This window comes from Hippocampus bargibanti, linkage group LG02 (genome assembly GCF_051943395.1).
Source record: "Hippocampus bargibanti isolate YZ-2025 linkage group LG02, ASM5194339v1, whole genome shotgun sequence".
NCBI classification, from domain to species: Eukaryota; Metazoa; Chordata; class Actinopteri; order Syngnathiformes; family Syngnathidae; genus Hippocampus; species Hippocampus bargibanti.
In genome coordinates this window covers 15,026,216-15,054,076 of record NC_142735.1, presented here as the reverse complement: position 1 = coordinate 15,054,076, position 27,861 = coordinate 15,026,216, and the positions used below count along the sequence as shown (strand labels likewise).

Sequence of the window (27,861 nt, the reverse complement as noted above, 5' to 3'; positions counted from 1 at the left end):
AACGAATGTATAGCGCATGCTTCAGGCACGGCACCAAGTCTAGTGTTCCTGTATGAAGGAACAAATAGAACAGTGGGACCTTTTTTAAAAAGACATATTTTCTATCTATTCCTTGCATCTTAGCTTCCCAAAACGATGGCAAAAAAACAACAACATCAATACACTTCAGCGATTCATCTATGCATATTCCATGGCCCATCGCTGCAGAAAATGTACCGGTATTTAGATTTAGATAAGCCGCTGGTACCAACATCCATTAATCAAAACAGTTTTAATGATGAGACCTCCACATCGGGTTGGTACAGTGGTTAGGACATGACTGTCTCACAGGTAAAACATCAATTTCCAGCCTTGTATTTGTTAATAAACAATCACTTAAGTAAACAATTAATATGGCAAATATTTTGTCCATTTGTCATAAAACATATTTGAATTTCCGTCCCTCAAAAACAAAGCAGGAAATTGACAGAAAAGTAAATTCAAACCCACAAATTAATTATTGAAGATCGCCTCAATGGTTTGGTCTGTGATATGTTAAAGGCAAAAGAAAAGAATAATTGTGCTTTAGGATACATTGTTTTTATATAATGACTTTCCTCAACTAGTGTAAAGCTCCATGAAATTTGGAATTTGGAAGACAACGAAAATTTCTGAATATTGACTCTCTTTCGAGGATTTGGAAACAAATCAATCAATAAATGGAATAAAGCAATAAAGCAAAGTCAATAAATGGAATCTCAACAATAATTATGAATTCATTTGAAGATCAATTGATTGTCAAGTAACAATAGTACCGTTCGATTATGAATTGGTTGCCTGGCAAAATACAGCATTTAGTTCTCTGCTTCTGTACAGTCTTGCTCAGTATTTTACTGGCATGTCCTGTGCATGTATACGTCCCCCTTGTGTTCTTTGTAAAATGTTTTTGTTAATTCGTACCAATGAATGTCGTTTTCCAAATATTCTTTTTTTTTGTAAATAGGTAACCTTCCTGGGCCAAGGCTCAATAACAATTCTGTCATGTCGTCTTATAATTAAAACATACATTTTTTAAATTGCACCTATTATTTTCTAACCTTGTCAAATATGATCAAGCAGGGTTCACATTCATCCTTTTTGCACTCGACAACAGCATCGTTAAGACACCATTCAAGATGTGCATGCTCACGATGAAAACAGCGCATGGCCGTGACAACACATTTGCACGTGCTCTCAAGTCAGCAACTGTGAACTGACCTGGCAGGTCGTAAATTGTGGAGGTGAAGAGGGGACGTGGGCATACAGGGCCAGGGTCAGTGTGTTTCCTCCAGAGGCCAGGAGGTGAACAGCTCTTCCTCCTGGCCCCTTCATCTTCTGTCTGACAAAGACTGATTAAAGCAGCCACAGAGCGTCATAATAGCCTCAACCCACCGAACCACATTGACCCAATATGCTTCCATACACACATCATGTAAATGTACTATTGTCTTGTTTTTTCACAAATTGATCAAATCAGTGGCTTCTGAACAGTCAGCAATATCAATGCTCAGTTTTATTGTCTCCTCCTTTGATTCTCATTGAGTGTGCCATTTCTTTTTTTGAGGTGGGCTTTACGGGAAAGAAAGATCTCGACCGAATGTGCAGCATCATCTTACTCATACATATCTACATGTCTGCACATTATCCTTGCTGTCAATGGAGCAATTCACAGATTTTTTTGCCACATTGCCACACTCTATATAGCATTTCTTCTTAAAACTGTCAAAGCTCATAAATCCTGCACAAGGGCAGGACAAAGGAAGCTGGCATTGTGGCTCACTTCCTCTTGTGTCCCTGAATATTCCTCTTCCTTGCATGCATGGGACCAAAAATCCTTCTCATGTCTTTGTGTGCATCTGATACACTTGAAAAAGAAGTAATGACAATCTTTTACGATTATTTCTGTGGATGCTAATTGATGCATTTATCTAGTGGGTCAATGGATAATGCGATAGATTGGAATATCCCCGATCAGAGGACCCCAGGTTCCACTTATGAGTACCTTGTGTTAATTTGGATGGTCCAGTGCTGACCAAGTCAACCTTACAGTGTAGCGGTACCAGCTTCAATTCCAGGTTTGGCCTCCCATTGTGGTGTTTGCAAGATCTCCTCGGGCCTGTGTGGGTTTTCTCCAGGTACTCCAGTTACCTCCCACATTCCAAAAAACACACATGGCAGGATGATTAAATACTTTAAATTGTCCCTAGGTGTGGTTGTGAGTGTGGATGGTTGTTTGTCTGTGTGTGCCCTCCAATTGTCTGGCAAACAGTTCCGGGCGTCCCCGCCTACTGTCCAAAGGCGGCTGGGATAGCCTTCAGAACACCTCTTGTGACGATGAAGTGCATTGGAAAATAGATGGACAGTCCGAGATGCTGGTTGTTAAAACCACCACAGATTAGTCTATAAAGGCTGTATTTTCTTCTTTCGTAGATAAAGCTATGTAAAAGGGATTTACCTCCTCTCCCTACAGACAATGGATTATAACAAAACATCACAAGATTTGCCACGTCTCCCGCAGTAGACCTGGCAGAATTTATTCTGATGTTTTGAGGCGAGCAGCAGAAATAATTGAGATACAGTATAAATAAACTCAAGAGGGAGGTGGAAAATTTGACAAAAATGTGGAACTGGATTTTATCATCAAAGAAAAGCTGATTACGGTGAGTTGGACTGACCTCGGTAAAACAAGTGAGATTGAGGTGGGGGGATGCAGCCCAAAAATATTTGAGAGGAAGGAAAGACTCAGAAATGACGGTGGGACAAAAGGATGTGACGATAAATAGCTTTGATTAAGCAAGACAAGCCAGTCGTTTCCAATCAAAATATTTGTTTTTATTTTTTCCCCAAAAGTAGTGGTCCAAAGACTACCCATAATCATGCCCCCTGTGGCACGTCAATACAAGCTAATCTGATGAATGCCACAGAGAGGAGTCTTAGTAAGGCATCAGTGTTGATTACAGCTATTTGCAGAGACTGAGCCACAGGAGATTACTGGGCAAACAGAATGAAAGTTTGGGTGGTGAGAAATTAAATGAAGGGAGAATGGTGACAGTAATAATAAAATATGTTTCGTATTATATATTTTACAATGCAGTAACAGCCCATGTATCCATCCCTCCATCCATCCATCCATCCATCCATCCATCCATCCATCCATCCATCCATCCATCCATCCATCCATCCATCCATCCATCCATCCATCCATCCATCCATCGCAGGGATAATACTTGTGGGCCTCAATCGGCAGTACATATGCATCTAAAAGCTAGCAACCACTCATTTGACGACCAAAAAATCCAAGTGAAAGAAAATAGATTGTTTGAAAGGGGAATAAAATAAGCTATTTTCATAAAACAGCAAAATCCTTCCCTTAACCGTCATGGTGGGGTGAGGTTCAATTTGGATCGTTCGTACAATAGACTGTTTAGGCAACATAGTATTAGTCATGCTGATGAGGTGATACCAGGGCCAATTGGGCAATCAGGCCAGTCGTCAGTCAGGACAATAGAAGCTATCAGTGGAACTGCAGGGATTAGTCCTCTGCTGCCCCCAACCTGAGAGCAGGGACCTATCATAGCAGAGTCCGACACCGCCATGTCTGTACAGTAGGAATATAAATATAGGGCCTATACTACCAGTAAGACTTTAGTTCGCTGAAGAAGCATCTTGGATAAGAAGCGAAACATCCGACACCTTCAAAGAAGTACAGATGACGGCTGAAGAAACCTTTTAATCGATGGACCACTCCTGTACGACTACATACACAGACCTACTCAGAGCTCGTAAATCAATATCCAATTTTATCCATGCATAGTTCAGACCACTTCACGCACGCACACACAAATTGAATCCCCAAAATGCCCCTCATAGCTGGGGTACGTCACAATGGACATACAATGTATTCCTTTGTAGGAATAAAAGGTTCCAGAGGTTGACAATGAGTGTAGCCCTCATTGGCCTAAAGCGTCACCCCCCTCTGTACATGCCTAAAATGTAGTTTCTAAAGCCATTTTGATACTACCAAAGACTTGACACAATGGTAAAAGAACAGAAAATTGCAACTTACAGAACAACTAAATGGCCCACATTTGCAACTGTTATTTTTTTTTACAATTGCAATTTCACGACATTGGGAAACAGCAGGTGCACTATAATTTCCCAGTGCCGTTCTGCCACAGCAATAGTTTGACATTCCGCCCGCCTGTCCATTTTCCCCATCTCAGTGTGTGCTAATTACATGGATGGAAATATTATTCCGGCATCTAAATGAATGCGAGCTGACTGAGCCACGTTGCATTTGTACAAAGTGTGACTGACAAGTGAATGTTGACAGACGGACAGCATCAGCAGAACCCTCTCATTTTATCCGAACAATAGATTGTCTGCGTTTCATAAATCGGCATCTTGTTCTGATTATTTGTTGTGTCCATAGCAGATGCTGGGCCCCTTTCTAGTAGACTGGCGCCCAGTATAAAAATGGGTATCTCATTGTTTTTGTGCCAGAGGGTTCAAGGTATTTGGGACTTTAGTAAACGTGCTGTGGGTTCAATTGGCATTTTTCCCTTTGCCCCCAGCACATCTGTAATTGCAATTACAAAAAGTAGACATACTTTTTGGACTGGGGAAAATGAGGTCTATTTTTGTATGCAGTCGGTGTAACGCAATTTTGATGTATTTGATCAAATCCAAGATAAACAAATTTGGCACTCTGCTGATGTGCGTGGTGGACGTCATGACATGTCATTCAAAAAATAATCATTGAAGAAATAAGTTAAATCGATGATAATCATCATCTTGAAAATTATTTTGGCTTTGTTGCAAAATGCAGTGATTCCGGACACAGTTTTTAGTTCCTTTCTTGTATGATCATTGAATATATATGGCTGGATTTTATCAATTAATTTGTGGTTTATTTTTGCCCATCCATAGTTATAGCAGTTACACAAGAGCATGCAAGTGTATGTAATGAGCTATCTTATGTGTACATAGCTGCACTGTTGCAAAATGACTGCAGATACTTTCACACACCCATTTAAAGTGTGAACCACAAATATGTAGGATGCAGTGTTGCACGACAGTCATTTGTATGCATGTCTGCAAAAATGTGATTAATGGCACAGCGTCAAGAGCACTTATGAACTACAGGACAAGCAAAAAGTCTTGTTGCCAAGTCTCAGAATTTTCTCCGTCAAAATTATTTCACTAATCAATACACAAGCTGTTTATCACTGGTGAATCTTTCAAGAGCAATCATAATTCATGCTATTTCTCATTAACTATTCATCAAAGCTCCTTAGAACAGATGCTGGATTTGTAATTCAATCTGATTCCAACACTGTTGCCTTCTCTAATTAACCGACTATAAATATGCCATTGTATTAGCCTGTAATTCTCATCAAAATATGCTATTTTCGAATGAGTAGTTACCAAAAACATATGTATGGTGATGCCACAAATTGGGTCGGGGTTTGAAAGAACTGCATGTAATATGTTGCACCCATAGACATTTTGTGTGCGCAAATATAAGCCTTTGCAGGAATACCCCTTCTTTCCTAATAAGAACACAAAAAAAAAAAAGATTCAGCAATCACAAAGGCAGCAGACAAACTCAATTATAAAAGCAATTGAATTGCTTTGGACTCTGGAATGTTCCATGAAAAGCTGAGGAGGTTGGATCAGTGCAGTGTGCAGATTATTTCACATTGTTTGGAACATCAAACAAACACAGGGAGGGCTCAGAAAAGAGGCTCTTCACCAAACACAACATCACAACAAGAGATGCTCTGCGCTGGTAGAAGAGAGGATATCATCAGATTGGGGATAACAAATGTTTTCATAACTAAAATGGTGGCATAAAAATGGCAGTTCTGGATACAAAAAAACATATTTATTTCATTTTTCAAACATTTCTACTGAGAGTCGGCGGCAAATACAAAAGCTTTCTTGACAACCACTTAAGACTTTGCCTCTCCGTTTTGACAGGGAAGGTGCTCCTTCGGACAAAGGATATATACATCTACACGTGATCATGGCTCGGCATTCTCATGAGGAATGTGACCCGTCTGTCCCTTTAACTATTTGAATCCACTGTCCTTCTCGACCCATTTCTGTCACCACATGTGACCTCAATACAAAGTTCCATCTACCACCCACAACTAATGCAGGTGAAATTAGACTCCCAAGTCAACCTTGTCTTCCACTATCAAGCGACTTATTCATCGCTCTGTCAGTGTGTTTAAGGAATCAAGATAGCTTTCGACCCGCACGGGCGCCAGCTCACTATCGTCTTGATCACAGAATAACTTGCCTTCTTTGTGTGTACGAATCAGTGTGGGGGTGGAATTGTGTGGGATCACATGTGGCTGTGTTGGGCACATTAGCAAAGCACCCCTCCTCCTGTCAGATTGCCAGGCTCCCAGTGGAAGTTGACAGGCCAACTGCCAGTACTGACCATTTCAAATAGTTAAAGGGACAGACGTGTCACATTCCCCATGATCATGCCAACATTGTTAGACTGACATTCCTTTAACAAGACTCCCCTAACAAACTCATCCTACCAAGGGAGTGAGTGGAGTCGAGTGCGGGGACTAAAAAGCTGGTGACTGTCAGTCACAACAAGTGGAAGCACAGAGAGTGGCATAAACGTAACACCCCTGATGCAACTGACTCAGCCGCTGGCTTACATCCATTATTGACAATGGGCTTCATTAGACACACTGTGTCCTTTTGTAATCCCTCACTGCTTTGTTTGAGCTACAAAGTAGCCGTTGTTTTGTGCACACCTCTTTGATGTATAGATTTCCAGCGTTAGCTTGAAATATATACACAGTAAAGTCTCGTTATATCGATATTCAAGGGAGTCCGAAACGGGACTATCGATATATCCGACCCTGTTTGCATGTAATTTTCTCAGTGCGTGCATAGAAATAGTATCGATATAACCGGGACTATGGATATATCCCATATCGATATAACGAGACTTTACTGTGTATATATATATATATATATATATATATATATATATATATATATATATATATATATATATATATATATATATATATATATATATTTCCTTCAGGTTTCCTTGGCCGATTTGGTTGGGTGAGGTTCAATTTGGATCGCCTGCTTGGGAAACAGGATTAGCAATACTGATTAGGTGGTACCGGAGGAAGTTGGGCAATCAGGCCAGTCGTTAGTCAGAACAAGAGGAACAATCAGTGGAGCCGCAGGGAGTAGTCCTCTGCTCCCCCCAACCTGAGAGCAGGGACCTATCATAGCAGAGTCTGGCACTGCCATGTCTGGACAGTAGGGATATATATATATAGGGCCTAAACTACCAGTAAGACTTTAGTTTGCTGACGAAGTTTCTTGGATAAGAAGCGAAACGTCCAACACCTTCAAAGGAGTACAGATGACGGCTGAAGAAACCTTTTCATCGTTGTGCTTTTATTATATGAACACATGTGGATGTGGGTGTATCTGGTGTAGCTCGCAAGCAGTCTGACTTGTGTCTGCCGTGCTGCCAGCTTAGTAAATATTTACTGAAGTTACTTTTTTGACGGACCTAGCTTCTATTGTTTTTCAAACAAGAGACAAGTGAAATAGACAATAGTGATGTTATTGTCATCAACATGGTGGAAGGAAAAGGGCCTTGAGGATTAGGCCTAATAGTTCTGCACAATTTTCAATATACAGTAATTAGAATTTGCTCATGAACACAAAAAAGACCAGATCTACTCAAGTAGCTTTATTGAAGCAACATAATGTGATTTTTCTACATAAATGGAAAATAATCTACAACAAAGTTGGGGTGAGCATGTTTGCTTGGCTCCAGCAAGCGTTCTGGTTTCTCATGTGACACCTTTGCAAAATTCACTGTCCATCCCGCAACAGTATGATAATGTAATTAAAAACTGTGGTGTGCATTAATGCTGATACATATACGGTAGCAGCTTAAACATATTGCATTCATTTATCCATTTTGCACACCCATGGTCATGGGGAGCTGGAGCCTATTCTTCAATGCAGGCTGGGCCATGTAACTAGTTGCCATTCAATTATAGGGCACATACAGAGAAATAAAACCATTCACACTCACATTCACTGTATCACCTGGCTGGCCAAATACTCATAATTCAATGATTGAATTATTCTTTTGTATGCACATGTGCACCCTTTGTTGCTTCCGGTCTCATCAAAATTGCAATATCTCCGAGATATGGCGAGGCCATGAGAATTCAAGGGCAGTAGTGTTACTGTGACTACTTTTAATTCGTGTCTTGCCATGGCTAAGCTCGTGAAATCAAAACAATAAACTCAAACGTATGTTTGTTCAATGTTTTAAACGAATTTCCGGATTAATTTTTGGCGAATTTCCCTCAATAAAAATCCAGAATTGCAGGAAAACCCGGGCAACATTCATCACTGAGGATCAGAAACCACATCGCCTTAAATGCTTAAATGTAGTCAAGCAAGTTAATTGTAATGTTTCCACGCAAGGTAACTTATTGAAGTCATCATAGAACAAAGATTTTTACACAGCAATTTTAATGCTATACTGGATGAAAAAAACACGGTCTGTGAAAAAGTTCATTGAATCTCAATGGTTTCTTCATAACGTGAGGTGACTGTGTTTCCACTTTGTTCTGGCACGAACAATTTTCCTATTCATTCACAGACACATGACCTGGAGGATCTATTTGACTCTTACGACTAACCTCACGACCAATGCTCAAGGTCATTTGGGAATTCCTATTGAGAACGCACGCTCTAAAGTGAGAGTGCATGGATTATTTACGGAAACTTTCCTGCTCTGGGATCACAATGCACTCGACTTAAAAGGAGTATCCTGTATTTTTTTATGTGGGGACTGAGTGGATTACTTTATTATTCTGCCACTTCTATCAAAAAGGCTCACATCAGTCATGTTTTCTCGCTGAAAAAAATCATCAGTCAATAACCAAAAACAATATGAACCTATCCTTTCAATTATTTTTACTGTGAAGGGAAAACTGCACAAACGCTTGAGACGTCATCGATGTATCTGTGTGTAGTGAGCTTGGTTGGACATTATTTGCTTGGTTTGCTGTTTATCCCACTGGCAAATTCTTCTTATTCATGTCAGAAATGTGTGACTGTTAATGAACTACAATGCATATCTGTAGCACAACACAACCCCCCCCCCCCCCGACCCTACAAAAAAAACTGTGGTATAAAACTAGCCTGACCGATGGTGTCATTACTATCAAAAGGTATGCAAAAGGTACTTTAACGGTGTCATTAATTCATGAATGCATCATTAATGCAAGCATGTCTGGGGGCAATGGCAAAAGCTCGGTCATTGTGAAATGAAATACAAGAGGAGGTTGTTCAAATTTGCACACTAGCGGTTACACAAAGAAAATCTCAGTTAAAAAAATCAGATCAGATGCATGATGATAGTTGACCTAATGAAGGCTGCCGCGGGGCCAGTTTAATATGCAGATGAGATGTTGGCCTGCCGCATGCTGCACTCTTGCACTATAAACCAATGCCCCCCTTCTCTTTCTCCCTCTCTCATCCTCTCCCTCTCTCTCTCACTTTTTTTCATTCACCATAGACCTCTTCATTATTTTAATCCGTGATTGCATTTAATCTTTTTTTCTTCCGTTTCACTCTTTCAATTGTATCCACCTCACTCGCTCCCTCTATCTTTCTCTTCCGTATGAGACAATCACTGCACTAAACACTTTGAGAGACAGCAGTAGAATAAGCATGGTATAAGCATTAACACATGATAGTAGCAAGCAGCTGCTATAGAGTCAATATAGACATTGGGGATGTTGTAGCTTCTCCGCAGTGACCCGCACATAGACTTTGAGAGGGGGCAGATATTGAAAATGGAAGGCCGAAATCATTTGTGTTGCACTTGCACGGGGCAACCTTCCTGAATATCCCCAACCGCACACATGCGCTGCTGTGTACCGCTGCCCTGCCTTTTGAAAGTAATGCACACACTTGCAGCAAGTGTCAAATGCTTGATCCAGATGGAGATTATTCAGATAAAATGCTGACAGTCTACTGTATTTCAAACGCCAAACCAGATAGGGGCAGAACAGGATGAAGTTCAGTTGCTATGGCCTGAAGCTGGTGGTTGACAAAACCCATGCCATTTGAAACATTATCCCTTCCTGTACTTATTTTCCTTCCCTTTGTTGGATTAAACTCCCTTTCTTGTGAATTCTTTCAGTTTGGATGCAGTATCTTTACTCGGGTGGTAAGCCAAGCAGATGTAGATCTGTGAGAGATGAGGCCGAGCGTGCCTGTTTGACTTTTTAAAGTAAAGCAAGATTTAGACAATGAAGACGAAAAGACAGCTACAGAGGAGAAACGAGTCAATGTGGAAGAGGGAGACTCTGGAGGAAGCATGTCAGCCTATGATAAGGGCATTAGTCTGCCTCCTGTGGGTCAATGGGGGTGACCGACACTGCAGTTGCACTACCATAGTCGCAAATGTGCACGTCGGTGCGTGTGTATTTGTGTTTGTGTGTGTGTGTGTGTTTGTGTGTGTGTGTGTGTGTGTGTGTGTCTGTGTGTGTGCCTGCACTAATGTGTACGCTGGGTAGGAATCACTGATGTTCATATTAAACATTTGAGTTTAATTTTAAATGCACATTGATCTACCTACCTACATACCTCCCTACCTACCTACCTACCTACCTAGCTTAGCTAGCTAGCTACCTACCTGTAATGATATGAGCAAATCGTATTTGCATGATCGACTAGTGATGCCTGGCTATCGACCAAAGGAGCATGCGCGCTGCTGCAAGTCAGTCTACGAGAGCCACACCTACCTACCTACCTACCTACCTACCTACCTACCTACCTATCTATCATCCATCCATCTACCACTTACATTAATAAATGCCCTTCCAAACTTATTTTTCATGTCTTTTTTTAAAATGATGATGCTCGTGCAGCTTGATCGACTGGAGACAAATTCCGTGAGTGTTCTACATATTTGGCCAAATCAAGATAATTCTGATTCTATCTAAAATGTTGTGAACTAAAAGAGTCCAAAGATGTGGGCCAAGATTATTACATCATGAGGGAATATGTTTCTTTCATGTCAGACATGCAATCCATATTTTATTTGCCGATCTAATTAACAGCGGAGGCACATGTGGAGCCAGCTCCAAACAATGATCTCGGATTCATCACAAGAACATCTAATCTGTACATTTGATGCTATAATCTTGCACAGCATTTGGTGTGCTCAATCGGCCTGCTGTTTGTTGGCCAAATCTAAATTATGGATTAGTGTAACAACTATTCTCACACGTGCCACAGCAATCCAACAGCCGCTATGTCAACACATGGATGATCCAATGATGGTACATGGAGAAGCTTTGAAACAATGGGGGAAAAAAGAGAGGATGGCGTTTGTGTGGAGAAAAGCACACCGGAGGAAACAAGACAAGATCAATGAGAATCACAGGGAGCCCATCTTGAAAAACTTAAATAAACAAATATTACTCTGTGAAGCCCAACACATTAGCATTGGTAAGAGGAAAGAGGAGGAGCGTGAGCAAGGGCCATGTCAAATGGATGGCTGGGTACCAGGAGGCTTTGGGCAGAAACCTCCAGAGCCTTTCTAAGCGGGTTCGTCAGAGTGCAATGGCCACACAAAAGTCTATGAAGCGCAACGAGTCAAAGAGCATGAAATACCTGACCATGAAGGAACAGGAAGACCTGGGAGGCAATTTTCTATTGCTTCATAAAGGACTAAAAAACAGAATGTTCTGCAGCAAGCACATATAATGAGCATAATAGGCTTCACATTAGATGTCAATTTAGAGGAGGGCTCGGCTCCCATCTTTCATCTCCACATTTCAATCTAAAACTCAAAGACGAGCTATTGAAAATAATAACCATATTTTACAATTCTGTGACACATGAAGCACAGGGCATTTTGTTTATGGTGAAATCCATAGACTCTCTGTCTGCCTCACTTTGCTTTGCATGCAGAAGCTGAGAGTGGCTGACATTGAAGACCATGTCGGATGATGGCTGACATGGCTGTGCCTCAGTCTCCTGTGTGCCCGATGGGAAGCCAAAAGGTGGCCGACTGTGCGTGCGACTGAGGGGGACAGTGATTATTTCTTCTCGGCAGCATGTATTTTAACAATTACAGCCCCCATGGAGGGTGGGCAGTTCTGTTAGGGGCCTCTTCTTGTCTGATTCTCGCTGGATAATAACCTTATGATGAGCGTGTTTCCTGCACTTGTCAAACCTGGCTGGCCAAAGTTCTTCTAGCCTGGGGCAAAATGAGCAAACAAAAGTACACTCTACGTGGAAGTAGAGCAGTCACTGAAGTCAGGCTGTCTCATCAAGTGTAACACTATGGTCTTATTATCTCAAATATAAGTATGTTTGCACATTTGCAAATGTTCCTGTTGTTGCATTAATAAAATGAATCGATCAGGTAGCCTGAAACAAGAAAATTGCGCAAGTCATGAGTTAAAGTAGTAAGTAGTCTTTTGATACTGGTCAATCTGCTGACTGTTTATTTTTCTTTTTTTCTTTAAACCAACACGACATTGGGAGTATCATTTGTACACTACCCTGTGTGCCTTTTTGTACTGTTTGTCGTGCTAATTTTCGCGAGACAACCAATGGCATTTTCCATTGTGCATTAGTCTTCAGCAAGCTTGAGTTTAATGAATACCATTTTCAAATGAAAAAAATCAAACTTGAGAGGACGTTGCCTTGCAATGATACTTGATCCAATATTATTATGATTATATTTACAGATGCGACTAATTATACATTATATTTTATGAATTAGTGGACCTGTCAATTATTGCGATGATTCATCAATGAATCAAATAAAGGGATGATGACAAATAATCTGATATTTACCATTGCAATTCTAAAATCCCAAACCGCCGACATTTCATTTTTAATTACGATGACTGACAAATTTTATGAGTTGTCGATTAATTGTTTAATCATAACAGTTCTAATAATATGGAAAATGCATTCTTGTTATTGTTTGCTTTTTTCCAGTCAATAATTGCTGAATTAGCACAAGTCTGCCTGGGGTTGTGTTATGCTTCACAATATGGCCAGAATGTACTGTGAACCCTAAATGTCAACCAAGTTTTTTTAAACACTTTTAGTCCCTGTACTGCCTTTCCATGATCTAATTAGAGACTTCATATAGGTATATATGCATATCAGCTGGAGGGCATGAATCTGTATTAATATGCACATGGTAAGGTGACCAATATGTTCGTCAATGAAAGGGCCACACATTTATCAGCTGATCCCTCTGCCCCCCGCCATTTTTTCCCCACCAAGTACGGAAAGTGCCATGAAGCTTGAATTACATTAAATCATGATTTGAAATGTCAAGCTTGACTAATTTTGAAAAAAGTATTACCATGCTGTTGGTTGATAAAGGTAATAATTGCCATTCATAATCACATATTTTATTAGAAGATTAGAATTTTGGAGAGAGGACGTATATCAGACATTTATTTTCATTTTAAAAAAGATGTTTCATTTTGAACTAGTTATTTGGTAAGAAAGCAAAGTAAACTGTATATGTGCGATTATGAGTTGGTATTTTATTATTTTTAATGGAGTCTGCAAAAGTCAGCACCGTAAGTGAATTCATAAAATGAATGAATAAATAAACGAAGTAACAAATAAATCCATCCATCCATCCATCCATCCATCCATACATACATACACACACCCAACCACCCAACACACACACGCACGCACGCACGCACACACACACACACACACACACACACACACACACACACGCACACACACACACACGCACACGCACACACATACATAGATATACAAGTCTTCTCCACGGGAGTAAAGAAACATACTAACATCACGATGGTACTGTCCTTTTAAAGTGTGCTCCTTGGACATCCTACATGAACCTTTTGCCTTTTCAAAAATTGCACAGCTAGTCATTCCAAAATAATAATGCTGGATATCTGCATGCCTTTTCCACACAAGGTACTGGTGATTATAGTCATACTTATATAGTCTGAAAGTGGCACAAGCCGATCACATTCTTTCAATATATTATACCGTATGCATACAGGATGACATGTCACCAATGACAAATGGGATTCAGGAAAGCTATTTATTTTCAAAATCTGTATCAAGAAGAAAGTTACAAGCAATATTCAGTCAAAAAAGCATAGGTGTGACAAATCTGGTTATCGATTGTCTAATTCCTGACTGCCATGACATGAAATATTACTTTTATCCTTTTTTCCCCTCATCAGAATAGCAGTACATACAGATCGAGCGATGACTTTCAATAGATCGCAGCGATCGAGCTGCTCTGCTACTTACGACACAGAATCAGGTCGTGTGCAGGTCATTTAGCACCGAGTCTTTGACACGGATGCGGTGTCGGTAGCATCATCCGGGCGCACCCCAGCCCAGTGTTGAGCGGCATTCCGCGCGATGGGGGAACCTGTCATCTTCGTGTACGCATGAACGTCTGCGACTGGATTGCTTGACGAGGAGGCCCTCCGGGCTAACATCCGTCCTTCTCATCACTCAAATGTCCTCTACGGAGAGTAAGGCGTCTTATTCTAAAGCTCATGAACATTATTCATGAACTACACGTCAATAGTAACTCTTATTATTGATGTTAGGTGAATTATTAGCGCCCCAAGATGAATGCCTCATCCAATTTTAGCTTGAGTCAACAGACCAGACTGCCAGGGATGCAAATTGATGCTTTTGGCAGCAGACAGTGTGATCTTTAAACCAGTAATGTATTATACTCTATGCATGACAGCAGACATTCAAAGTGCCATTGAACAAGCAATGAACATAATCACGACTGTAAACGATGGTGTGCCGTCATTAAAACATAACCAGCCATTACATTAATGTTCTGAGTGAGAGAATTACAATAGACCCAAACATCGCTTATTACTGCCCACATTATGATTTACGCAATAGATGTGATATTGATTAGTACAGTCATCATCTCCATTATGTCTTTGCCACTGGTTCTTGAAAATAGACCGCAATTCAGTCTGACTTTACTTGAAATACTGCCATCATGAAGCAAAATATTATACATAATATATAAATGAGCAATATATATATATATATATATATATAGCAAAATATATATATAATATATATATATATATATATATATATATATATATATATATATATATAAATAAGCAAAAATAATATAATACATGAAGTTTTGACAGTGCAAATGTAACGGAATAATCATTGCTCATCTGTGAATGGTTGTTTCTCTCAATCCTGAGAGTGCCCCGTGATGAAGTTCTGAAAATCTGAGAGTGTTGTTTCCATTTCACCAAATACAGCTGGGATAGATTTCGACTCCCCACATCCCTCAACAGGATGAGCCATATTGAAAATGGAAGGCTATGGATAGAGATCATGCTTCTTGATGGGCAATATAGCTCTTCCGCACTAAACTCATACAACCGCGGACATTGTTTTCACAGCCGTGCGAGCTCTGAAAATGAATTTTCCCCAACTTAATATTGTGTTGTTAAATTGCGTGGACTCGTGGGTTTCAATGGCAAAAACAGATTGCGGCGTTGCATTGATCACCTTTAACCTTGACTACGGATATTTGCCCATAAGAGTGCAAATAGAATAACCTTGGCAACAATGGACATTCCCAGTCAATTAGTGAGAACACTCTCTGTGACAAGGTCTTACCTCGTGGGTTATTGAGTGCCGCTTCGGTGGCCTTCCTACCCTCACCACAGTGGCTCTGGTCAAAGGGCAAACACTGCTCCCCAGTCCCAGCAACCACCTCCAAGTTGCGTGACGGATCTTTTGGCTGACCAAGGTTCCTCACCCTGTACACTCTGCGACTGCTGGTGTCCGACACGTAAAGAACTTCTCCCATTGGGTCCATGGCTAAGTAGTATTTATGGGCCGGGCTGGTGCTATTAAGGACAGGTCAACGGAAGGCAAAGTTAAAACAGTCAGAACACTTTTACGGCGTATATTCAAGCCCACAATGAATCATGGCCTGAGTAAATGTTAATTTACGAGTGGATTTTGACCCGAAAGCCAAATCACCACGAGGTATTCACTCTACTTATGCTTGTCTTCAGACAAGGCAGTGAATATTTCAGTTCTGACTGGACACTGTTTTTGAAAGGTTTCAGGGTGACTTTAACACTCAAGTCAACCAGAATCTCCTCAATTCACACTCTGGAAATGGTCCAATTTTTCATGGGGCCCCTTTACAAAATGTATTTTATAACACCACTCAGAAAAACACCAGCACCATTGGATAACCACTCATCATTATGATAATATTAATGTGTTGTGGTGACTTTCGCTATAAACCTCAAAATACCTACAAATTCTATCAATATATATCCATTTTAATATAAGCAAAAAATCAGGAATAGTAATATATATTTGTCTGTAACTGTCATATTCTTCAATAAACAAATTGGCCTGGTTCTTGACATAGCCCCATCACTGGATTGATTTCACTCGTTGGTATTAAAAAAAACACTTAGCCCTGATATAATTAAAATGCACAAAGGAGAACAGCCCATTTGTGTATTAATTTGACTATCCTCAGCTCTTACAGAATAATAACGCACCGTCGTCCATCCAGGGGATGTCAGTCATTTGAGTCCATTATGCGTAAAACTGTTTACAGAACTCTGCATTGAGTTGCACATACATAATTTAAACTTGATCCAAGGAGAGTTTTTCACTGAGTTACAAAGTGTGTCACTCCTCTGTGCAGCATAAAATATTTGTTGGGCTTCTTAAATTTTCAGCAAGCATTGCCCGTACACTGAGTTTATTTCAAATCACACGATTGTCATTTTATTAAATTAGATGTTCAACTCCAAAGGCATGTACGTATCCAGTTTAAGGGAAATGAACGCAACAGCTACATCCTATGCCTCTCGAGCCACATTAAAATGTCGTAAAGCAGACCCACCCCCCAAAAAAAAAAAAAAAAAAACACAAAAAACCAACATACAAACAAAACAAACAAAAAAAATAAAAAATAAAAAACACAACAGCGATGAAAGCTGACTGACTCAGTCATCTCGACTGTCGAGGTCTCTCAGCCTTGCGGAGCCTTCCCGTTGTGTGTTCCTTTTCGAAGACAACAGACTGACAATGGTTTTACACTGAGTACATCCCATATTCTCTCCCCTCTGAGGACACCTTGTATTAAAAATAAAAACTAAAAAAAATGTTGGCTGATATACACTGTGCTATTTTGCAGGGCGAACCGAGAAGAAGGAAGATTTGAGAGCGGAATCGAAATGAATAATTAATGCATTTGACTTGGGAGAACAATAGTATAGGCATTAAAAAACAAAACAAAATATGCTCTAAATAGTAAAAGCTGCCATGGAAGCAGGAAGTAAAGGTGAACCCCCTCAGGGTAAGGATAGAGTATCTTAAGTGTCTCCATAAGAAGACTCTCCATGCATTAAGGTTTACAAAGTTTTTATATATTCATTTGTGGGAGTCAAGTTTTCTTTGATTTGGATCAAAAAGAGGAAAATATCAACTCGGTTTGGGCTCATTGCTCATTTGCAATATTAACATGCAGTTTTATTAGCTATACTGTATTGTAGACAGACCGATTATACATACTGAGGATGGTGTGTTTATCAAAGGCAGTCCAATTCAATTGGCAACCAATCATCAAAACTATGTTGCCATTAAATTAGAGATCTTCCAATAACACATTATTTCTTATTATGTGCAATGTGCATGCCACGTAAAAATTGGTGTTCATTGTGTTCATTGTCCCTTCTTACCTGTGTCTTGTATCCCGGTTCCTGATAATAAGCCATGATGGAGCATAAAAAAACAAACAAACAGAAAACAAGGCACATATGTAACTCACAAGTCCAGCGAAAACGGAAAAATATTCACAAGCTACAATAAGTGAGTTTTATCCCCATAAAGCATGATCAGGTTTGATTTAACCATCTGAATTGTTTCATATTAAATATTAAATCAAGCAGGAATATGTTTGTTGTTTCTTCCCACAGGAAAATGAAATATTATATATACTCACAATGAAACTGAAGCAACAGTATTGGTAAGAGATGCAATAATACAAGCGAAGATGAGTTACGTCACATAGGAAGAACACTTTATAGGACAAATGAGAGTGAAATTCCATTGAGATATATAATGCTTGAGAAAATAGAGCAAATGTGATTGTTGTGCCTCCGGCATAGAATGATTTTGTTATCATCCACCATGATAACATAATATCACAGAAAAGATTCTCTACCCAAAGAAGTAGAATTGGGAGTGTCAAGTTGGAAATAAAAACAAACTGGAAACAAATGTATCACAAACACGCTAATGAAAACTAAAGCCACTAACACACACGCACGCACGCAAGCGCGCGCACACACACACACACACACACACACACACACACACACACACACACACACACACACACACACACACACACACGCACGCACGCACGCACGCACGCACACGCACACACACACACACACACACACACACACACACACACACACACACATACACACACACACAGTGTATGTGTTCATAACATGAACGTGCTATAGATGAATGCAATTATGTTCAATCCCATGCTTGAATTCTCGATCCAACTCACTTCAGTTCCAAAATGGTCCTGGTGTAGCCATCTGGATGCACCCTGCGGATGAAGTTGAAGTCCCCAACATAAAGAGAACCTTCAGGACCACTAGACAGTGCCACAGGGGCATACAGCATCAGATCACGGGCTGCACCACTGCAGCTTGGCCCACAGGGGACGCTTCGATAGAAACCGTTCCCCATAACTGTGGCAATTACAGCAGGCTGCTGGGAGAGGAAGACATTTTCTCCATTTCCCTTGTGGAGGATTCCTTGAAAAAGACAAATCGGTTCATTATATCACACTTGCCGTATTTTGGAACACCAAAATGGAGGTGAGCTAGCCCTGATTGCTCCGAGCAATATCCAAAATGGCTTTTAATACTACACCATACCATACCACCGTACCATAATTACCGCATTTTGACAACCAAAAAAAGAATGTTGCAATAATGGTACGCTTTCGCCGAAAGTACCCAGAAAGAAAAGATGTGTTGAAATTATTCAATTAATTTGAAGTGGTCGGCCGGAATAAAAGAATATTTTATAAGAACATTTTATAAGTAGACTACTTAATAAATAAATAAATAAATAAATAAATAAATAAATAAATAAATAAAAGTTTGCTCCTTTGATTCTTATGCTTTTTTATCAAGCAACCACTTGACGAAATGAAACAGAGTCAATGCAACACATCATTTTTTTTCCGGCAGAAGGGTTTTGAAGTGGTTGTCCATAGGAGTACAGTAATTGCAAACATTACTGTGTTTGTAAACGTTCAGGAAATTTATACACATAGGCAATATGCTGGAGGGCTTCTTCCGAAAGTCTTTGATTTTGTCGGCCCCTTACTGTTCTTGCCTTTGATGCTGTGTGTATGATCGCCCACCACTCCCACCCACACACACTTGTGTGATTTAATTGTACTCTTTTGTTCAGAGTTTAATGTAGTGTTTCACTACTAGTTTGTTTTGTGCTTTGTGCTGTGTAACCTACACTATATCTTCCTGGACAGCTTTCATATCCTTCGAATGCTCACATTATGACCAATGTTTTCACCATTGTAAATGTATTTCACCAATTTAAGTATGAAATGTCTGGTCTCCATTTGTATTCAGACATATATGGATTAACTGAGATTAAAAAAAGTTAAAAAAAAAAAAAAGTAAAATGCATTTGTCATGATTCTGTTCTGTGGTATTGGAGAGATTCTCCTTCAGCGGCACACCTGTTGGTCATCATGTCATTAGCTCTTTCCTATTGAAAGCGCTGACACACTGATCATTTGATGTTGGATTGTTGTGGTACTTTTGTTTTGCTGTGTTGATGTTCTTCTGTTTTATCATAGTGATGTGTTTTATTTCCTAGTGTGTCGTTATATAGAGCTTTGATCATTTCAAGACTTTGTTGCTGCTTTCAATTCAGTTTTTTTTCAGATTGCCACTGCTCTGCTCCTCCTGCCTTGCTACTTTTGGGTCTTCTACAATGTGCAAACCATGACAGAAATGAGGCTGATCTCGGGTGAACGTCCTCAATTGACACAGGATGGGGATAGAGCAGTGCTGAAATTTGCAAATATATCAAACGTTTGTAAATGCCGATAGATGAGTTTGGCCCTGGCACAAAAATGCCATGTGTGTTTTACAGTGAATAATAGAGGAAAATCCCAGAATAGGCAATTTAAATAGCAATACCAAACTATCTATCTATCTATCTATCTATCTATCTATCTATCTATCTATCTATCTATATATATATATATATATATATATATATATATATATATATATATATATATATATATATATATATATATATATATATATATATATATATATGCAGTAAAGTCTGTCACAAAATCTCGTGTCCGGCTGCCACTGCGCACAATTACGCAGCTGAACTTTTACACAGACTCTGCTGTTTTTAATTACTAATCATGTGTTTTAATGTCACTGAATTCGTTATACAGTTGGTTGCATTTGCATTTTACTGTGTTTCTATTGTCAGACCAAAGGGTGAGCGTGCCACACTTATTTATTTGTTTTCATAGTCCATTAGCTAACGACCAAAGGTGGTCCATTGCAGTCATAAACTGATTTTACAACAGTAAAGACCTTTACCAAAACCAACATAGATTCAAGGAATTTGCCTGCACGAACATTTCATATGATGAAAAGCAACCTTTCTCTTCCTGGCTTGATTAGGTCTTGGTGCATTTTCGGAAAGGGGCAGCTATTTGAATGAAGCTCACAATACAAGGACAAGAAATACAAGGACAATTTAATATCTGTTCTTTATTCAGGCCATGTTATTACTGATGCTTGAAAAGCTTCAATACCAGTGGCAGGCGAGTTAACAAACTTCTGTCATCAGCAAGTGGCGGTCGCACAAATCAGATATCATGAGTTTATCATGATTTGCGAGCCCATTCAGTCCGTCACTATGCCATTTTTATTTTCATCTCTAGATTTGTCACCACTATTTTCAGACTGTCAGTAAAAAATGTATCCAAAGGAAACGTCCAATATTTCCACTTTTTGATATGTATGATCATGCGCATCATGGGCGGGCAACATCACACATTCAGAAAGTGGCAAAACCATGGATGACACAATCCCCAAAACTCAGAGATCAAACAATGTTGCTGTTTTACAAAAAAATAAAAAAAAATGAATCAAACCAGATGTATGTATGTGTATTAATATTAATTACTGTAAAAATGACGAGAGGCTTAACTTATTTGATAATAATCCTCACCAAGTAAGGACTTTATTTCGTCCAATATACAAATTATTTGGTGGGCGATATAAGATAAGATGATAAAATCCTTTATTTGTCTCACAATGGAGAAACTCCGAATTTTCAGCAGCAAAATGATGGAAATGAAAGGGAGATGGAGAAGAATGCAAATTAAATTCATAAATACAAATTATAAAATACAAATATAAGCGTATTGAAAATGGGTGCTTTGGGGTGAATCTAGGTGAACATATGGTGAGGGGTGATATTTGTAAAATAATTATGAAAAAGATGAAATGAGAAAAAGATTTCAAAACGAGCAAAATTGGCCGACAGTAAGTCATTCACATTTTGTAAAACAATAGGCAAAAAGATATAATTGAGGGGCTCTGACTATGTTTGTCTTGTCGCCTAGATCAAGCAAGCCAAATTGCGCTTATTCACGGTTCAATCAATGATGAGTTCAGCTAACCAAATCTATACCAGAGGACTGATGCAGCTAAATAAGAAAAATAAAATATTCGAGTTGGACTCAATATGTACTTAGGATATACTCACCACTATGAAAGTTCAAGGAATGATGTTTGTCCAAGGACCAACCTCCAAGGTGAGAGGGAACCAACTCAAAACCCTGCATGAGCGCCGTTCTCCTCTCCCACTGAATAACTCCAGGACATGATTCATACTCGTAGCCGACCGATACTAAAAACAAACATATGCACACAGATGAGTTAGATTCATGCCATTAGTTTGTGCAGCAGAACCGACTTTGCTTGTTTGAAAATTTAGACCTGGTCTTTGTTCCTTTACATAGCTTTCCTAAAGAAATATATTTACTTCTTTAAAATTCTCACACAAAAACAACAACAACAACAAGAAAGTATAATTCATCCACTGAGGCTTAATACCAGTTTTGTCATTTATCAGGAAAGAAATTTCTACTATCGGATTATTAATAATTTGTCCTTTTTTCGTACAAAATGACTCCATGCACGGTATCGGTTTGTTTGACATGTGCTACATGTTCTAAGGTTGAATGTTAGTTTTTTTACAAACATCGTAAAATACGTCTTTTCAGTGGGGAGCTCTTTGCAGCGAGGCACTTGAAAGTGTTGCCTGTTGCTCTCAATGACAGTATATTCCAATTTTGGGGCAAGGGTTAAGATGGCTCTGGTTCAACTCCTATGGAAACATGTGCCTGCAGTAACGGTGCGGTTGAATTTAATCTGTCTCAAAGCTATATTGTACTGTACGCAGGGCTGCACCAGATGAAAGGTCTGCACAGCAAAACCTAATCAGTGAGTCTGTCTGCTGAGATCAGTATGAAGTAGCGGTGTAATCAAAAGGAGTCAGTCTCATATGAAAGAGCCCTACAATTTGTTGCCTGGCCTCTTAGTTGTATTGATATACTGTGCAGCTTCCCACGATAAGCTCGACAGTAAATTCGTCTTGGAATTTGATGACGAAAATGGAACCACATTGCCACAAATAAAATAATCCTATCTTACAGAAAAATAAATAAATACATATCAAATAGGCACATTTTCAAGATGACATAAACATTACTTATTATCGAGCAAGAATGGCGGAAATGTGACTTAGGTTATAATATTTTTTTTCATCAGAAAAGATGGTGGTTGAAGTAATTATATTGAGCACCTTGTAGCCAAGGTGATGATTCATGAACAGATCTCAATTATCTCCACTCATAACACATGACTCCAATGCAATGCAATCAGTCCAGTTGTAACAGTATGTCAGACAAGGACATAACCCTGATCGAATTGACTCTGAGTTTGAGCACTACTGTTACTATTTTGGTAATATAACAGCACAAATAAAGAAAAACAAAAAAAGTACAAATAAATTAGCTGAAGGTCCCTCTTACATCGCATTTGGATAACATTTTTTCATAGAACTCAGCGCGTCTATCTGGCACCATAAAGACGAAGCTGTTATCATCATCAACTATGCAGGCAATGTTTTAAGGAGCATTTTACCATTGTTGTCAGTAATTCGGGCACACGTCTAAATTGGTCCCAATCACAAATAAAATGTTGACCATATCTTTGATGAAGCACTCAGTGATGAGTATACAGAAGGAGGAAGAATAAATATCGAATCCCTCGTTAAATTAGCCAAATTGTTATGCATATATGTCACTCAGAGAGCAACGGGGTTTCATCCAATCCACGCTTCTGAAGGAATTTTCTGTCAGGCAAATCCACCACATTTAGAAGGCAGTTGTTAAAAAGCAACTGATAAGCAGCAAGCGGATAATTGAAGCTGCTGTTTTCTCTGGAACCCTTATTTTGGAATAATTTCCGCAATGGTTGGTAAAGCCAAGCAAAGTATCAAAGGGGAAGTGTGTTCACTATCCACAAGCTAATATCACAACAGAGGGAGTACTGGGAAGCCCGTTTGCTACTCGTCACGGAGACATGGCTATCGTCAATCACTCTGGACACTCACGCTGAGTTAGACGGCTTCCAACTCGTACGAGCGGACAGAAATGCAGGCAGCGGTAAGCAGAAAGGAGGGGGGATTGCTGTGTTTGTGAATGACAAATGGTGCAACCATGGGCACATCCCGGTCAAAGAAAAACTCTGTACTCGCGACATTGAGCTGATAGCCGTTAGCCTCCGGCCGCATTACCTGCCGCGGGAATTCTCACACGTCATAGCCGTGACGGCTTGTCTTAAACAAGCTGCAAACCCAGTCCCCCAACACCGTGTTCATCATCTCAGGGGACTTCAATCACGTTTCCCTGAAATACTCCTTCCCAACATTCACACAATATGTAACTTGTCCCACCAGAGACAATAACACATTGGACTTATTCTACTCAAATGCCAAGGATGCATACAAACCCTCCCCTTCTCAGAAGAGCAGACCACAATATGGTACATCTCCAGCCTGTGTACAACCCCCTTGTCCAGAGGCAACCAGCTGTGACCCGCACGGTCAGAAGATGGTCCACAGAAGCTAAAGAAGCTCTGCGGGACTGTTTTGACTCAACCAGGTGGGAGCTCTTTACTGAGATTCATGGGGAGGACATTGATTCACTCACCGACACCATCACAGACTACATAAACTTTTGTGAACAAAACACCGTGCCCACCCGGACTTGCGGTGTTTTTCCAACAACAAATCATGGATTAATCCCGACATAAAAGCCGTCCTGAAGGAAAAGAAAGGGGCTTTTGTGTCGGGAAACAGAGAGGAACTGTGCAGATCCAACTGAGGAGGAAGGAGCAGCTGCAAGCCAGCAATGTCGCTGGTGTCTGGAAGGGCCTGAAAAACATCTCAGGCCACAAAAGCCCAGTGACATTGAACGAAAAAGACAAGGACTGGGCAGATGAACTCAACCACTTTTTCAATCGGTTTGACAAGATGCCTGTCGCCCCCGGCCCACCGTCAACTCCACCTGTAGCTGCACCTGCACCAACTCTCACTGTGGACTTACCCTCCCTGCCCCCTCTCACGACCAGCTTCCCACAACCAACAACTGCCCTCGCAACCGTTGCCACACGCTCAGCCGCCACACTGCCTCCTGGTTCCTGCCTGTCTGTCACAACTGTGCTGGTGAGGAACAACCTGAGGAGGATGGAAGTAAGGAAGGCAGCAGGTCCGGACGACATCAGTTCCCGACTCGCCAACACCTGCTCCGACCAGCTGTGTGTCATTGTCCAGCACATGTTCAACTTGAGCCTGAAGCTGGGAAGAGTTCCATAGTCGTTGAAAACATCATGCCTGGTCCCAGTGCCCAAGATTGCCAACCCAAAGGAGCACAACAGCTACAGACCGGTGGTGCTGACGTCTCACCTGATGAAGACCCTGGAGAGACTCGTCCTCGCCTACCTGCGACCGCTGGCAAGCTCATCGCTGGACCCGCTACAATTTGCCTACCAGCTCAGCATCGGTGTGGAGGACGCCATCATCTACCTCGTCCACTCGGCGCTGCTGCACCTGGAGAATGCTGCGAGCACGGTGAGGATCACGTTCTTCGACCTCTCCAATGCCTTCAACACCATCCAGCCAAACCTACCGGGGGACAAGCTGCGGCATGCCGGAGTCGACCACCAACTCACATTGTGGATTACAGATTACCTCATAAACAGGCCACAGTACGTGAGGGTAAAGAACTGTGAGTTGGACAGACTTCTCTGCAGCACCAAAGAGCCGTAGGGGACGATCCTGGCTCCATTCCTGTTCACCCTCTACACCTCGGACTTCAACTACAACACCCCAACCTTCAGAAGTTCTCTGACGACTCAGCTATTGTCGGCCTCATTACAGAGGGAGACGATCGGGAGTACAGGGGACTGACAAACGACTTTGTGGACTGGTGCCAGCAGAATCACCTCCAGATCAACACCAGGAAAACCAAGGAGCTGGTAGTGGATTTCTGCAGGAAACAATCCTCACCTGCACCGTTGAACATCCAGGGTTCAGACATTGAGAGGGTGACCTCCTACAAGTACCTGGGTGTTACTCTCAACAATAAACTGGACTGGACTACAAACACGGATGCCCTAATCAAAAAGGGACAGAGTCACCTCTTCCTACTCAGGAAACTGAGGTCTTTTGGAGTTCAGGGGTCACTCCGAAAGACTTTTTATGACTCTGTGGTGGCTTCAGCCATCCACTATGGAATTGTCTGCTGGTCAGGCAGCATCACCACCCGGTACAGGAAAAGACTGGAGCACCTTGTCAAGAGGGCCAGTACTGTCCAGGGCTGCTCGCTGGACTCTCTAGAGGAGGTGGGCAACAGACGGACGCTAGCTAAACTAAAAGCTAAGATGGACAGCCCCTCCCACCGCCCCCTGCCCACCCTGACAGCATTGGGTAGCTCCTTCAGCCAGAGACTATTACGCCCGCGCTGCAAGAAGGAGAGGTACCGCCGCTCGTTCCTACCGACTGCTGTCAAGCTTTGCAATTCTCAATGTTCACATGTGAAGAAAAAAAAACTGGACACTTGTCAATATGGGTTGATGCAATATATCAATATACCTTTCTTGATACTTGCACTATGTACAGTTTTTTATGAAAGTGTTTTGCACATTTACATTTGCACAGTATACAGTTGACATTTTTATTTTGTTATGCTTAGCATATCTTGTTTTCTATCTTTTCACCCCCACCCCCTCCCCTTTGAAATTGCTGCTGTGGACTGCAAATTTCACCATTGTGGGCTGAATAAAGGTTTTCTGATTCTGATATTTTATAAGTGGGACACACACGCATGTATACTACCTTACAAACACATGGCCTATAGCACACAGGTGAAAGCTTTCATTCCCCTCTGTCAGAGCCTCAGGCATGCGTTCACCTCAGCAAACAGAGCATGATCTCCCTTTCTGGTAGACGCTTTGGCTGTATGTGTATGTGTGTGTGCGTGTGTGTGTGTGTGTGCGTGCGTGTGTAAACGTGGACATCAAATCAGTGTTGGTGTGAGTTGCTGTGCCAGCCAAAAAAGCAGAAAGTAGAGAGCGGGGATGTTTATGTTGGAACAAGTGTACCAAAGAATAAACAAGAGGACCGCGTTAGACAAGCAAGATGACAAAGAGTAGAGAACATAACAATTCAGGAGAAAAACATGACAAGAGAAAAACAATGTAGGAGGAAAGGAAGCACGGAGGGCAAAGATGGGCAAGATCTCTGTTCACAGAGGCAGGTAAATAGAACAAGTGAAAATGTGATCGAGCAAAAGGTGACAGATGAGAAAGATATGAGTAGGGAAGGAATCAATGCAATAGACATATTTTATTTGTCTGCAGAAAGTTTCAAAGTAGTAGAAAATAAGGCTCTCATATCTGCACATTTTTACTGTCATGTAAATGTAAAGAAAAGTGAAGTTATATTAAAGAGAACACCTTTATATAACATATGTCAGATGCCCACCATGTTATTTTATATGGCCTGTTCAAGCTAGAAAACATGAAGGACTTCCATGCCCTTTAAAGATGAGATTGCCCACCGACTAAATTACAGTATAAGTCCCAAAATGCATCTTGAGTTTTTGATTTGTGCGATGCCTGGATCCATTTTCTATAAGGCAGAGTCATTTTCAAGTTGAGTTATGTTGGTTAAAATATCAGAGTGGTGTATGAGTTTGTGTTTTGAGTAGGAATTCTAAGGTTGAATGCTCAGTTCTTGTGATTCAGAAAATTTCAGACAACATTGCCAAACTTCACAAGTTAGTTCTTCTTCTTTTCCTATCGGCTTTTCCCTTCAGGGGTCGCCACAGCGAATCATTGTCCTCCATCTTTCCCAGTTTTGTGCATCCTCTTCTCTCACACCAGGTTCCTTCATGTCCTCTTTGACCACATCCATAAAACTCCTCTTCGGTCTTCCTCTTGGTCTCCTGCCTGGCAGTTCAAGGCTCAGCATCCTTCTGCCGATATAGTCGGTCTCTCTCCGCTGGACATGTCCAAA

At 40.7% G+C, this 27,861-nt stretch overlaps 1 protein-coding gene across 2 annotated transcripts in view; it reads right to left on the bottom strand.

Moving 5' to 3' along the window:
- Positions 1–27,861, bottom strand: part of tenm1 (teneurin transmembrane protein 1) — a 185,714-nt gene that overhangs the window by 33,300 nt on the left and 124,553 nt on the right. For both annotated transcript variants that reach the window (XM_088989569.1, XM_088989570.1), the window contains exons 19-22: positions 21,982–22,125; positions 18,704–18,956; positions 17,859–17,879; positions 15,763–15,995 (exon numbers count right to left, since the gene is read on the bottom strand). In XM_088989569.1, coding sequence (XP_088845695.1) covers positions 15,763–15,995; positions 17,859–17,879; positions 18,704–18,956; positions 21,982–22,125 — 651 coding nt within the window. The remainder of the gene's footprint in view (positions 1–15,762; positions 15,996–17,858; positions 17,880–18,703; positions 18,957–21,981; positions 22,126–27,861) is intronic.